Below are 14,829 nucleotides of genomic sequence, written 5' to 3'. Positions count from 1 at the left end.
ATTCTCTAAGAAAGTGACTTAAGATATGAAGAGTGGGGGTGGAACATGTGATTTGGCTTTAGGAATTGTAGCCACATGTACAATTGTAGCTACATGTAGTCCCCAGGTACGGGAGGGGACTTGGAGCATTGGAGGAACTGAAAGATGACCACCATGATGGCAGAGCAGTGAGTGAACCTGGGTGGCCAGGTTATCAGGATCCTAAAGAGGTGGAAAGGGGCCAGATCAGGTAGGAACTTATATGTCATGTTAATTTTTTTTTAGAGGAATGGGAAGCAACTGATAAGCTTTAAGCATGGAAATGCCGTATAGATGACAAGCTGCACCCAAAGTGGTACAGATTTGAATTATTAAATGATATGTGTCTGTGATATGGAGAAAGAATTGACATCAGGGGTGCAGTGGGGTGGGGCAGTACATGCTAGAAGGCCAGACAAGAGGTTACTCCTTTTGTTCATACAAGAGAAAATGGTGGTTTGGAAGAGGGTGGTACAGTGGGAATGAAGAAATATGAACAAATTGGATTGATGTTTAGGAAGTAAAACTGATGCGTGATTGATTGGATTTGATCTTTGTGAAAGAATCCTTAGTTTGCTCATTAGACTATATAGGACACATAGGTATTTCTAGTGTTTCTAGATAGAAAATAATATTGTGATTATGCCATGGTGCTGCTGTTTCTCAGATATTTTTTCAAATCAGTAACTTGGAAGTTATTTTTCGGATGACAAGAGTCTCAAATAGTGTTAAAATTGCTGTTTCAAAACTGAAATAATTATTCCTTTGGGAAGAAAAAAACTGGGTGAACTAGATGTTTTATCCACCAAAATGTAGCTTATGTTTTGTTCTCTCTCACTTGTTCATCATGACTATCTGCTACTAGAGAAAAGACATATTGAAAAGTAGATATACTCCATGTAACTGTTAGAGAATTGAAATTATGAAAAAAAATATTATCTCAAGTATGCTCCAGTGCAATTTTTAGCCTAGGTGAGATTAATCCTTGAGTTGCTTAATGATAAATAAAATGGATGCCACCCTGTCCTTTTGCTTCATGTATTTTTAAAGCCTATGTACATAATCTCAACATTGCTGCTTTTCCAGTGAACGTCTAGGACAACCAGCCACAAAATAGGCCTCCTTTATCAATCCCAACATGTATTGATTATTCACTGTGGAAATAGCACTTTATTATTTTTTTTTTCCGAAGGAGAAGGAGTACAGCTTGAACATTTCAGCCTCCCAAGCACCTGTTCCAGTTTGCTTCTTTGAAGTATAAAGCAAACAAATTTCTGGCCCTCCTGAAGTTTAGTCACTGCCTGAGTGGCCCATAAGCTAAGGGAGAAAGTCCTTCAGAAGAACACTGTGTGGGATTCAGCTTCACTCCATTTCTGGCTTACTCTTCATTACCTTTTTCACACAATGGATACAAAACAGCTGAGTAAATGATTTTCTTCTGCTTCTCTAGGGAATCTAGAGGGCTTAGCGGAAGCATTTATTGTAAGTAAAGTCAAAGTTGACTGGAGCCATATTTATGGGATGAGAACACCCCATAAATATCCGTTGACAGCAGAGCCCCAGGAGTTCCAGGGCCATCACCCGAGCCAGGCCATTGAGCTGAGACCAAGGCAGGCGCAGAGTCCTTTAGGCAGGAGAGGAGTGGCTGTGCCCTGAGCCCCTCACACCAGCTGCACGTAAAACAGATCCCTCTTCTAAATATAGTTTATCTAATGGGCATTGCAAGGCTTCATTTGCTCAAGAGATATGGCTACTAAAAGTAGTTAAACTGCAGTTGTTGTGGAAAAGGCATGAGGTGGATAGAACGGAGAGTCCAGCAGCAGGGCTTCTGGGGTGTTTACTTTGAGCATGTTCTTTGACCTCATGCTTTGATGGTCTCATATAGCAAAGAAGAACAATATCAACAATGTAAAGATGGTATTAAGAAGATGGTAGGTGTTGAGAAAACTGTTACTATTATTTGCTATAGTTATTCTAGGGATGCATAATTTCTTACTGGTGCTTGAAGCTTCGTTTGTGTGCTAATCCCCTGAAACTTGCTGGTTCTTTATGTTCTTGAACATAGCTGAGTCCGTGTTCTCAAGCATTCAAAGGCAGGAAGGATCCCATTTCACATAATAAATTGTGAAAGGTCCCTGAGAACGGCTCCAGTTGCCGGTACAGGAGACTGAAAACTCTCAGCATTAACAGGCACTTTGTTGCTTGTGCTGTATGTGATTTTATGTAATTTTCACTTGTTTTTTATGTTTTTCCTCCTTTCACCACGCCCCCCCATCTTGGATTACAACCATTTACAGAGTCCTTATTCCTCCCTTGCAGTCTTAGGGTGTTACAATGGAAGCCAGCATAATATAGTGTAAAGATCACTGGACTGGGTGTCTGGAATGGAATTTTCCATCCCATTTCTGCTCCAAATGACTTTGTGACCTTGGGCAACTCATTGAATTTGTCTGGGCTTTGTTTCCTCCTCCAAAAACTGTGGGCTGTCACATTACCTTTCCATTCCCATATTTGAGGCAGTTAGCAGGCTGTAGGTTTTAGTGATCTGAAAAGACCCACTTTGTGTCAGAATGTAGTGAAGAATATGAGGCTTGAGATTTCCTTTTAGCTTCAGAATTTTTAGAAAGTAGAATTCAGACCAGAAATATTGATAAACAATTTTTAAAAGGTGGTTTTCTGTCTCTGTGGTGTTTGCATTAGCTGATGAGTCGTTCAGATATATTTCTAATCTGCCTTGCTGTCAAGCTACTTTTAATGGATGTTCTAGCCACTGGCAACTAATAATTTGTAATCATAAATGATAAGTAATGGAGGCACTTTGCTTTTCAGTCAGAGGCATCTGTCCACAAAGATGAAATGGGCTTAAAACGTGCTGTTAGGTGTCAAACAAAAGCACAATCATACAGAAAGAGCCTGGGATGTTAGCAACAGTGCTTGCGCTTTCTGCAAGTATAAAAATTCAGTCCAAATGCTCTGTGGTGGCCTTGCATGGAATCAGAAACTGTCTCCAAAAGTAAATCTTTATACCTATGAAAATGAAGTTACAGCTCTGAACCATTGCTGTTAAAATCTCTAATGAGAAATACTGGAATACTGTAGCACACATAGCCTTCAGACCACTGGTGTGTTTTGAAAATAGCTTTAGTATTAATAAAGGATTTTTTTGGTTCCTGTGAAAAACATAATAGAATTTTTAACTAAAATGCATTATGGTTTAAATTTTTTCTCATTGAAAACAATTTTCCATGTTTTTACATTTTCTACATTGTGTTTCTATTGATATCTGATATATAACTCAGTAATGGATATATGTAATGAACAAATTTTCTCTGTTAGTTTAGGCGGTGCTGTATGGTTTTAAGCATCCTCTGCTAGTAGAAGTTATTAATTAACATGACAGATTCAGGAGGCATCTGGGTGGCTCTGTTGGTTAAGCGGCTGACTTCAGCTCAGGTCGTGATCTCATGGTTCATGAGTTCGAGCCCATTGGGCTCTGTGCTGACAGTTCAGAGCCTGGAGCCTGCTTTGGATTTGGTGTCTCCCTCTCTCTCTGCCCTTCCCCCGCTCACGGTCTGTCTCTGTCTCTCAAAAAATAAATAATTGTTTAAAAAAATGATAGATTCTGAAATGTAGACTTGAGAATGGCCATCCCTTCTAGCTTCCATCAGTGCCCCTGCCTCCAATATCTCTCTCAATTTCTGGTTTGCTGCTTTAGATCTAATGAGCTTGGAAAACCAAAACATTAAGACTGCTAAACTGTGTACCAAGTAAGTATAGATAGACCTGAAGGAGAGACGGAATGTCGTCTTCAGGAGCAAATTGGCATTACATTTAGTGCCCAGATTTTGTAAGAGATACTTAATGTTTCATTTATTTTTATATTTCCAGAGTCTAATATATTACTTGTCAAGTAGCAGGTAATGAGCAACTGTTATTTTAGTGATTGAGTGCTCAGATGCCACTCTTTTCTCATTCCTTGGGTTCCTTGATGTGTTTTAGAAAGTGAGATTTCTTACATATTTTTTCACTATGCAATAGAAACATTATTTTAATTACTCCATGGTTGATGTGAAAGCCTTTTGAGAAGTGAAAGCTACTGTATAGATTTCAAGCTATTTCTTGGAGGTGAAGCATCTTACAAGTCAATGTTGTTTTATATCACATTTGGTAATGTTGAGGTTTATGAATGCTTTGGTATAGTAATTATCCACAAATAATTTGGGTAAGGTATTAAAGCTTTGCATTGACATTCATGTCATTCCTCAACCCCATTGCCCAAGATAAAAAGAAAGCAATGTCAGGGTAATAAAAGCAGTGGTTGAAAAAAAAAAAAAAGAATAGTAAAATAAACATCTCCTCCTATTGCATGAATGGTATTAAGTCAGGGTTGCTGCCTCAAACAGTGGCAAATGGTGTGCAAAAGCTATGGAATGTGTTTATTCTCTCTGACTTCTTGAGTTCCCTTTTTCCTTTGTTGTAGGTATCTCAGTGAATGCCACACCTAAAACTCAGGCATCCAGTAGGTTGTCCTAAATGTGATGATTTAGATTGGGAGATACATTCATCTAAACTAATCCAGTTAAGGATAACTTAATTAAGAGAATAAAATGTGCCAGCACTTTTCTGCTTCTGGAGGAGTATTACATTAGAGCATTCGCATATTTGCGCTTTCTGCAAGAAACACAGGCAGGGGAAAAAAAAGAATCAAAGAGTCTTAAATGTGAATGTGACCCAAGAGTCCATCAGTACTACCCTTTTGTGTGCAAAGATTTTACCTTCTAAACCAAACTGTTAATGTAATAATTAAAACTGTTGTGATTTAAAAGATTTCGCAGTTTATTCTAGAACGACTATGTTTATCATACACAAAAGGTAGTAAATTGCAGGTGGATTTTGTTTTTGCATAATGTTGGTTCAGGTAAACAAGTACTGAATTACTATTCCTGTTATACCATTAAAATATCTTCTGAGAAATGTAACACAGCATGAGTTTTAGTTTAAAGGCACATTATGTCTAATTAAACTTTTAATCCTTTACTGGTTCTAAATTTTGTTTAATTTGTATTACTTGGGGCCTGTTTTCAATTAAGGAATACCAAATGATTGATGTTTACAAGCATGGGTTTCCTATGTGTTTCTTTAGATTATTATCTAAGATATATATTGTGAATATAATCACATTTTCTATATATATATATATAGAAAATTTAAAGGTGATATTCATTTTCTACAGGCAACTGCTCAAAACTTTAATATGTCCTATTTCTGAACTTGGAAAAAGATACAAGATTTCTCAAAATGTAGTTCACAGCTTACTTAAATGTGCATGTTTTCTGAAATGGCAAAATCCCTCAGGGCTATGTGATTTTCACGAGTGTGTGTGTTTAAAGTTCATAGGCAAACACAACTGAATAAATCATGGAACACATTTTGCCTCTATGCCTGAGAAATGCAAATTGTTATAGGTCAATTGCTTAGAGGTCTTGTCTCCATCTTATGTGTCTTGTTCGCAATTTGTTTTTCATTTATTCCAAGCATACGCAATTCACTTTTTTATTTGCTTGTTATTTACCTGTTGTTCAGTTGTCTGCAAAGTTTGCTTTTAACATGAGGAGAAACTATTCTACCCTGACTGCGCCTTCCTAAATGTACTGACTAATGCTTATCAACATGCATGTGTCTTACCTGCCATCCTAAATTTCCGGGGCCAGAAGGGGGAAATCATTGCTCAAATACCACCTTGATTACTTGTACTCATATCCAAAGGAATACTAACTACCAGATGGGAGAGATCATAGCTAAGCTAAGAAACAGATCTGCCTTGTGATGTTAGGATCACACATACCAATGCATATGGAAAAAAAACCACCACCACCACCAACAACAACAACAAAAACTCATTTCAAATGAAGGGCAGGAGCCTAAGTTTGGAGTCTCACAGATCTGGAATCCCATTCTAGTCTACCATTTACTAGCTGTATAACCTTGGATACACCCTGTAACTTCTCTGAGCTTAGTTTCCCCAGTTGATGAAAGGAGCATACCAGCCCCGTGTCAGAGGACTGTTGTAAGAAACAAGAAAGGAAGGAAGGCACTGAGCAAATTGCTTGTGGTATATGACAAAGCAGTTCTGTGTTATTGTTGTTGTTGTTTTTAAATGTCTTGATTTGTGGTATAAATACTCACATCATGGTTGATTTCAAATTATGAATGATTTAGCAACCACTTGGTAAAATTCTTGAATATGTAACAGTCTTCTGCTATCATCCCAGCCTACGACAGCACTGCTAGCCCTTAACAAATGGTAATAATTATTTCTTAATACGTATATTTTGTCTTCCATTGATCTAAGAAATTTTTTGCTGTTTGGTGTATTTCTTTGTAGATGGGAGAATGTGAAAGCTAAGGGAAGAATAGTAATGTACAAGGTTTAAAATATTAATGATTTCAAATAACAAAAAAGAGCTACCTTAACAGTTTTGAAAGTAGGCAAAAAACTTAGAACAAGAAGGAAACATTTTAATAATAAGAAAATATGTTAGTAAAATGGTTTAAGAGTAAGAATAATGATCACTTTGTAAGGTGTTCTAGATGAATTAAATTTAGTATTAAATTTTTCAGATTGGTTAGAAATGGTTTGATTTTTCTGGTCTTACTTTCTTTACACACACACACACACACACACACACACACACACAAAGCCCTAAGGGAAAAGTTGTGTGTATTTCCTACATTAACAAATAAAGGTAAGCAGACAGCCATTATTTAAAAACCTAGTACTTAGAAAATGAGCATCTTTCAATTTTATCTGATAACTGTTTTATTTTATTCAAGACTGATTTTAGATTTTAAAATTTGCTAAATGGATATATCTTTTTTTTTGTTTTAGTTTATTTATTTTGAGAGAGAGAGGGAGAGAGAAGGAGGGAGAGGAAGATAGAGAGGGAGTGAGAGAGAATCCCAAGCAGGCTCTGCACTGACACTAATCGTGAGTGAGATCATGACCCGAGTCGAAATCAAGTGTTGGATGCTTAAGCAACTGAGCCACCCAGGTGCCCCTGGAGTATTTCTTTACTGAGTAACCATGGTGATTTTTTTTGGGGGGGGCACTAATAAAAATTTGTGTGCACAGTCTGCCATGATGGACAAGGGATGGCATACTTGAACTGAGATTGCTCCAGAGCATCTGGACACATGAAGCCTTTAAATGACTTTTGTGTAGCAATGAACATCTCGATTTACAGAGTACAAAATTGTGGGTTAATTAGGAGAAAAATCACCAGAATCCAGGGCAGTTGATGAAATCGGCCTGAGCCGAGAGTTCCATTTTTTATGTGCATTTACTGTGTCATGAGCTGGGGCACCACACCTAGGAAATGTGTGGGCAAAGTCAAGGGCATTGTGGTGAGTAAAAGCTGACTTACTTCAATGAAACTTCTGTGCCCACTTCAGAAAGAGGAGTCTCCAGGATGAGGACACTGAAAGGACCTGAGGGTATTTTCTCCGTTAATCTCACTTACAAAGTGACAAGTCATTGGCATAGTAGGTCTGCATAACCAGATAGGGCTGTGAGGAAGAACTGGGAAGACTGCACATTAGAACCCCAAAACTGATGTCCTGTTAAAGTGATAGATCCTCACTGCAGCATTTGGCCCCAAATGCAAGTACCTGTTTCTCTGAGGATATATATGTCTCTTCCTAAATGCATGTGACTATGCACACATTACTGTTCCTAGAAATATAATGTGTGGAAATGGAAACAAATTCCATGAAGTAGTTAAATGGCATTTGGGAATTTGGGGTGTTTGATCAAATTTGGGGAAAGACAGAAAGACTGCATCTTCTTTCCCTTACCTATGTAAATTGTTTCTCGGGGTGTGAATTACTTTTATTATTATCACAACCTAGTGTAGGGGCAAAGGTTACATGGTTGAGCTGATAAAATTTTCTTGCGTTCATATTACATATTTAAGTAAAGTGAAAGAGAGGAAAGTATTTTCTTTCCAACTGACATAAAATGTGCTTACTTGCCATCCTCATGAAGTTGTATCATCAGCCTTCTGGATAAGGCTGGCTGGTATGTCTTCAGATCAGATGCAAAACAATGTGAGAAACCTCAATGGACACTCTTTTGTCTGTCCGTTTCTTCGTGGGACTCTTTCTCATGAAAACGTGTTCAGTAATTAAAAGAAGTGGCATATTATGAACCAATGTTGGAAGCTTTACCCGGAGTCATTACCTGTCGAAAATCCAAGGGGGTATATTTCAGGGATTGTGGGGGCAGTTCAATAGTGCTGTTGCTGCTTTTATTACATCCTCCCCCATCAGATATTTTCTTTTTCATGCAATTCACTCTGCAAGCAAAAACCAAAAGTGGGGACATCTATTAAGCGAGTGAAAATATATTTAGGATACTTTGGCAAGTTATTTTTTAAAAATGTATTTCTCTTGGGGCACGTGGGTGGCTCAGTCGGTTGGGCGTCCGACTTCAGCTCAGGTCACGATCTCGCGGTCCGTGAGTTCGAGCCCCGCGTCGGGCTCTGGGCTGATGGCTCAGAGCCTGGAGCCTGCTTCCGGTTCTGTGTTTCCCTCTCTCTCTGCCCCTCCCCCGTTCATGCTGTGTCTCTCTCTGTCTCAAAAATAAATAAATAAACGTTAAAAAAATTAAAAAAAAAATGTATTTCTCTTCTGAGCCACCTGCAGTATTGAGCTGAAGGCTTAGAAAGATGAGAGACCCTACTTTATTAAGATCCTGGGTTTAGGGCTTTTCTTTGAGATCAAACACTGTCTACCTAGAAAGTATTAATATTGAGTTAGATATATAGGCTTTGGAATGTAGCGATTATAATGATACCAATCATTTATTACGTGTGCATTGTCTCCTTGGCACCACATTGTACCACTGATCCTCAGAACAGTTCTGCAAGTCAGTGCTTTTATTCTTTCGCTTATGTAGTTAAGGAAACTAAGGCTTACAAATGGAAGTAATTCATCCAAGTTTACATTGCTGGTAAGAGAGGGAGAGGGGATTTCAACAAAGGCAGACCGATGCAGCGTCCGCACTCTTCACAACTAAATTAAACCTCCACTCAAGTTCATAATTTCATACTGGTTGTGTTGGGAAGTGTGCAGACTGACCCATTTTTGTGTGGAGGGCCGCGTGGAATGTCTGAGTAATTGACATCCTTGTCTTTGTGCCTGTAGGCCCCTGGGGAAGGTGCGCAGGAGACTGTGGACCAGGAGGAGTCCAGAGTCGTGCATTGTGGTGTTTCCACTTGGAAGGGTGGACAAGTCACGTCTCTAACTGTGATGAGAACAGCAGGCCTCCAAAGGAAAGAAGCTGCTTCCGAGTCTGTGATTGGCACAGTGACCTCTTCCAGTGGGAGGTCTCTGACTGGCACCATTGTGTGCTCGCCCCTTCCAGCCTCGGCCAAGCCGAGCCTCGGCCTGAGGAGTGTGTGACAGCGCAACATGGGTTACAGCACCGGACTGCGCGTTGTATTCAGAAGTTGAACAGAACCGTGGCTGGAAGTGAAATATGTGAACACTTTGTCCCACGGCCCCCCACAGAGCAAGCTTGCCTCATTCCCTGCCCCCGGGATTGTGTTGTATCTGAGTTCTCACAATGGTCCGAGTGTAGCAAGGGATGTGAGAAGCGATTGCAACACAGAACCCGGGCAGCCATCGCTCCCCCTCTCTATGGCGGTTCTCAGTGTCCCAATCTGACTGAGTCAAGAGCCTGTGACACTCCCATTTCCTGTCCTCTTGGAGAAGAGGAATATACTTTTAGCCTTAAAGTTGGACCATGGAGTAAATGTAGGCTGCCTCATCTTAAAGAAATTAACCTAAGCGGAAGAACTGTTCTGGATGTTAGCTCTGATTCAAAGGAGCGAGTAACCTTTAGACATCAGAGTTACAAGCCACATCACCATTTCAAGCCCTGGGATTTAGAGATCGGTTATCAAACTCGGCAGGTCTGGTGCACCAGAAGTGACGGAAAAAATGCTATGTTAAGGTAGGAGGCCTTCAGTGTTTATATCTTTGCTTCACCTAGATATTTTACAACATCATTTTATAAAATATATTATTTCCTACAAAGGGATAATTATAACCAGTTTGGGGATTTGGGTTTTTAGAAGTTTAAGAGGTTTTCAATTTCAATTGTGAACATTTCAGAGTATAGACCAGGCAGAGCTCTGAATTCTTACATAATTAATAGTACAACTGCATAGGATAAGGCATGCATTTCCACATTTTATCAAAATGTCAACAAGTTTTAAAAAAACATTTATCACTATAGTAATAGAAGACTAAACCTTTCTTTATAATCATAAAAATTCAAATTGACTCTCAAACTTGGGATAGAAATTATGCAAAAATTATCATTTTTCATAATCATGTTTTTAAAAAAAAATTTAATTCTTATCTATTTTTGAGAGAGAGAGAGACAGAGCACGAGTGGGAGAGGGGCAGAGAGAGAGAGAGAGAGAGACAGAGAGAGAATCCGAAGCAGGCTCCAGGCTCTGAGCTGTCAGCACAGAGCCCAACACAGGCCTGGAACTCATGAACTGTGAGATTATGACCTGAGTCGAAGTCGGTTGCGTAATCCAGGCACCCGGTATTCATGTTTTTTAAACTTGGTTTTGTTTACTTTTGTTTTCATGTTTAAGAAGATTCTCTAACATTTTAGTGGTAGATTTTTTATAGTAGTAATAATAACAGTAAGTTAATCTAAGAATGCTTTCTATGACATCGGTTTGAAAAACATATTACCTTGCACGGCAATAATTAGAATTGCAAACCTATAGAGGGAATGGACTAAAACTTTTAAAAAGAATAGTTAAGGCTGTTAGTGCTTAAAAGTTATTTGTAATTGTTCTGCTTTAAATTGTAGTACAGAAAAATCATGACCTAGGTATATAGAAATATGCTCAAAGTAGTATTTGTTTAATTTTCCCCAGAAGGTCTTAAAGCACTGGTATGTTACCAAGTTTTTCCAAATTTAAATGCCTTTCAGTAAGACGTATATTACAAAATAGTGAAACACTCATCTCTAGAATTAATCATTATCACCAGTTACTGTTTTCTCAGAATCCACAGCTGGCTGGGAGAGGCTCAAAAGACTACCTCTGCTATTCAAGAACAAAGTAATGTGATGATTGTTTCTTGTTTTTTTCATTTTTATTTTTCATTTGACTTCACAAATGAGCATATTTCATCTTTGATGCTTCATTCTGATTTATGCCATATGCGGTTGGCAAGTCCATTGAAGAGTGATTTTCTGCCTTTTATTGCCTGCCTCTGTGAAGCCCAAAAGATTAAGCAGATGATTTGGGTGATTATTGTTTGAATGCATATGTGGGATTCTATAAAGGCATTGTTTTCTTACTATTCCAGAGAATGTTTTCAGTTTTAGTTTGCTTGTGTTTGGCATGTTGTTTTTCTTTGTTTTAAGTTAAGAGACTTTGTTTTTTAGAGTAGTTTTAGATTTACAGAAAAATTGAGTGGAAAATACAGTTTCCATATAGCTTCTCCTCACTCCCCTCCACACATACAGTATGGTACACACTTCTTGCACCAGTGTAGTGTGTTTGTTACCATTCGTGAGCCAGTATCAACATATTGTTATAGTCCGTAGTTTAATTAGGATTCACTGTGTTGTACATTCTGTGGGTTTGGACAAATGTATAATGATATGTGTTCATAATTACTGTATCATATAGGATAGTTTCATGGCCCTAAAGATCTGTGCACCACCTATTGGTCCCACCTCTCCTCTCCCCAGTTCCCTGGCATTCAGGGATCTTTTTACTGATGGCATAGTTTTATCTTTTCCAGAGTGTTATATAGTTGGAATGATACAGTATATAGCTTTTCTTATTGGCTTCTTTTGCTTAGCAGTATGTATTTAAGATTCCTCCATGTATGTCCATGGCTTGATAGCTTGGTTCTTTTTATCACTGAATAGTATTTGTTGGTTTACAAACTATCCCTGTATACATAGAGCAGGGAGAGACCGAAGGAAGAGACAGACCACTCCGGATTGGGAGGTGGCAGTTTAGTAAGCAAGAGAACTTACTAATAAGGCTTGTCTTGGGTGGCTGCAAGATGAGTAGGTATCTGCACCCATTGCCAAATCTTAAAAGTTTATATAGAGGCCTTAATTGGTTTCCATCACATATACCATCTAGATGTTCTCAAAAGACCTTACTCCTTTAAGACCATGTACTTAGAGCAGCTCCCACTGTGTACAGAGCATATATTCCAAGGACAAGCAAAGGAGTGAGGAGCCTCCAAACGCCTGAATCTAGCCTGATGGTCAACTGGCAGTCACATCCTCTTGATTACCTCCTCCAACAGTATTCTGTTGTATGGATATATCACAATTTGTTATCCGTTCACCTGTTGGAGGACATCTTGGTTGCTTCCAAGTTTTGGCAATTATAAATAAAGCTTCTGTAAACATTCATTTGGAGATTTTTATGTGAACATACAATTTCAACTAATTTGGAGAAATACCAGTGGGCACTTGCCTACATATTACAGTGAGAATTGTTTCATTTTGTAAGAAACTGCCAAACTGTCTTCCAAAGTGGCTGTATCATTTTGTATTGCCACCAGCAATAAATGAGCATTCCTACTGTTTCACGTTCTGGCCAGCATTTGCTATTGTCAGTATTTTGGATTTTAGCCATTTTTAATAGGTGTATAGTGGTATCTTGTTTTAATTGGCAGTTCCTTAATCACTTACGATGTTTGGCATCTTTTCATATGCTTAGTTGCCATCTGTAGATCTTCCTTGGTGAGGTGTCTGTTCAGATCTTTTGTCTATTTTTTGAGTTGTTTTCTTATGGTTGAGCTTTACAAATTCTTTGTGTACTTTGGATACCAGTCCTTTATCAGATATATGTTTTGAAAATATTTCCTTCCAGTTGATGACCCCCTTTTCATTCTCTCAACAGTGTCTTTCACAGAGAAGTTATTTTTTGTTTTGTTTTAATCTTAGTGAAGTCAAACTTATCAATATTTCTTTCATGGATCATTCTTTGGTGTTGCATCAAAAACAACAACAAATTCTCTAAACCTAAGATCAACTAAATTTTCTCCTATATTGTTTTCTAGGAGTTTTATAGTTTTACATTTTACATTTAAATCTATGATCCAGTCTGAGTTAACTTTTGTGAAAGGTATAACATTGGTGTCTGTATTCTTTTTTTTTTTTTTTTTTTTTTTTTTTTTTTTTTTTGCGTGTGGATGCCCAGCTATTCTAGTACCTTTTGTTAAAAAGACTCTCCTTTTTCTATTGAACTGCCTTTGCTCCTTTGCCAAAGATTAGTTGACTATATTTATGTGGATCTATTTCTGGGCTCTCTGTCTTTAGTCCATTGATCTATTTATCTATTCTTTGCCAATAAAACAATGTCTTAAATACTGAAGATTTATAGTAAGTCTTGAAGTTGGGTAGTTTCAGTCCTCTGAATTTGTTCTTTTTTTAATATTGTATTATCTATTCTGTATCTTTTGTTTTTCCATGTAAACTACAGAATCAGTTTTTTTTTTCAATATCTACAACATAACTTGCCAAGATTTTGGTTAGGATTGCTTGTAGTGTATGGATCAATTTGGGAAGAAATAACTTTTATTTAATGTTTGTTTATTTATTTTAGAGAGGGAGGGAGAGATAGAGAGTGAGCAGGAGAGGGGCAGAGAGAGAGGAAGACAGAATCCCTAGCAGACTCCATACTGTCAGCGCAGAGCCTGATGTGGGGCTCGAACCCACGAACTGTGAGATGATGATCTGAGCGAAACCAAAAGTTGGAAGCTTGACTGAATGAGGCACCTAGGTGCCCCAAGAAATAACATCTTGATAGTGTTGAGTCTTCTTTCCCATGTACCTGCAGTATTTCTCCATTTATTTACATCTTTGATTTCTTCATCAGAGTTTTATACTTTTTCTCATGTACATTTTGTATCTATTTTGTTAGACTGATACTTAAGTATTTCATATTTTTGGTGCCAATATAAATGTATAGTGTTTTAAATTTCAAGTTGTAGTTTTTAATGGCTTGTGTATAAGAAAACAATCAAGTTTTATATATTAACCTGTATTCTGCAACCTTGATATAACCACTTATTAGTTCCAGGACTTTATGTTGTTATTGTTAAGATTCTTTGGGATTATCTATGTAGATAAGCATATCATTTGCAGACAAAGGAAGTTTTATTTCTTCATTTCCAATCTGTATACTGCTCTTCTTTTTCTTTCTCTCTTTCTCTTTCCTTTCCTTTCCTTTCCTTTCCTTTCCTTTCCTTTCCTTTCCTTTCTCTTTTCTTTGCTTCTCCTCTCTTTTCTTCTCTTTTCTTCTTTCTTTTCTTTTCTTTTTTTTTCTTCCAATTCTCAAGTTAGTTAACATACAGTGTAATCTTAGTTTCAGGAGTAGAATCCAGTGATTCATCTCTTACATATGACACCCAGTGCTCATTCTGAAAAGTGTCCTCCTTAATGCCCATCACCCATTTAACACCTCCCCCTCAACCAATCCTGTTTTTTCTCTGCATTTAAGAGTCTCTTATGGTTTTCCTCCCTATCTGTTTTTATCTTATTTTTTCTTCCCTTCCCCTATGTTCATCTGTTAAGTTTCTCAAATTCCACATATGAGTGAAATCATATGATCTCTTTTTCTGACTTATTTTACTTAGCATAATACCCTCCAGTTCCATCCACGTTTTGCAAATGGCAAAATTCCATTCTTTTTCATCACTGAGTAGTATTCCATTGAATGTATATGTATATACATACAATTGTATGCA

At 37.8% G+C, this 14,829-nt stretch overlaps 1 protein-coding gene across 1 annotated transcript in view; it reads left to right on the top strand.

The window, feature by feature from the left end:
• Positions 1-14,829, top strand: part of THSD7B (thrombospondin type 1 domain containing 7B) — a 749,444-nt gene that overhangs the window by 150,247 nt on the left and 584,368 nt on the right. Inside the window, exon 2 of the mRNA XM_047085714.1 lies at positions 9,223-10,033. Coding sequence (XP_046941670.1) covers positions 9,223-10,033 — 811 coding nt within the window. The remainder of the gene's footprint in view (positions 1-9,222; positions 10,034-14,829) is intronic.

This window comes from Lynx rufus, unplaced genomic scaffold, assembly GCF_022079265.1.
Source record: "Lynx rufus isolate CCGP_SWC_20201006 ecotype Redwood Valley unplaced genomic scaffold, mLynRuf1.p SCAF_2, whole genome shotgun sequence".
NCBI lineage: Eukaryota > Metazoa > Chordata > Mammalia > Carnivora > Felidae > Lynx > Lynx rufus.
Note: the sequence above shows the minus strand (reverse complement) of the source record. Positions and strands in the feature narration are given on the sequence as shown.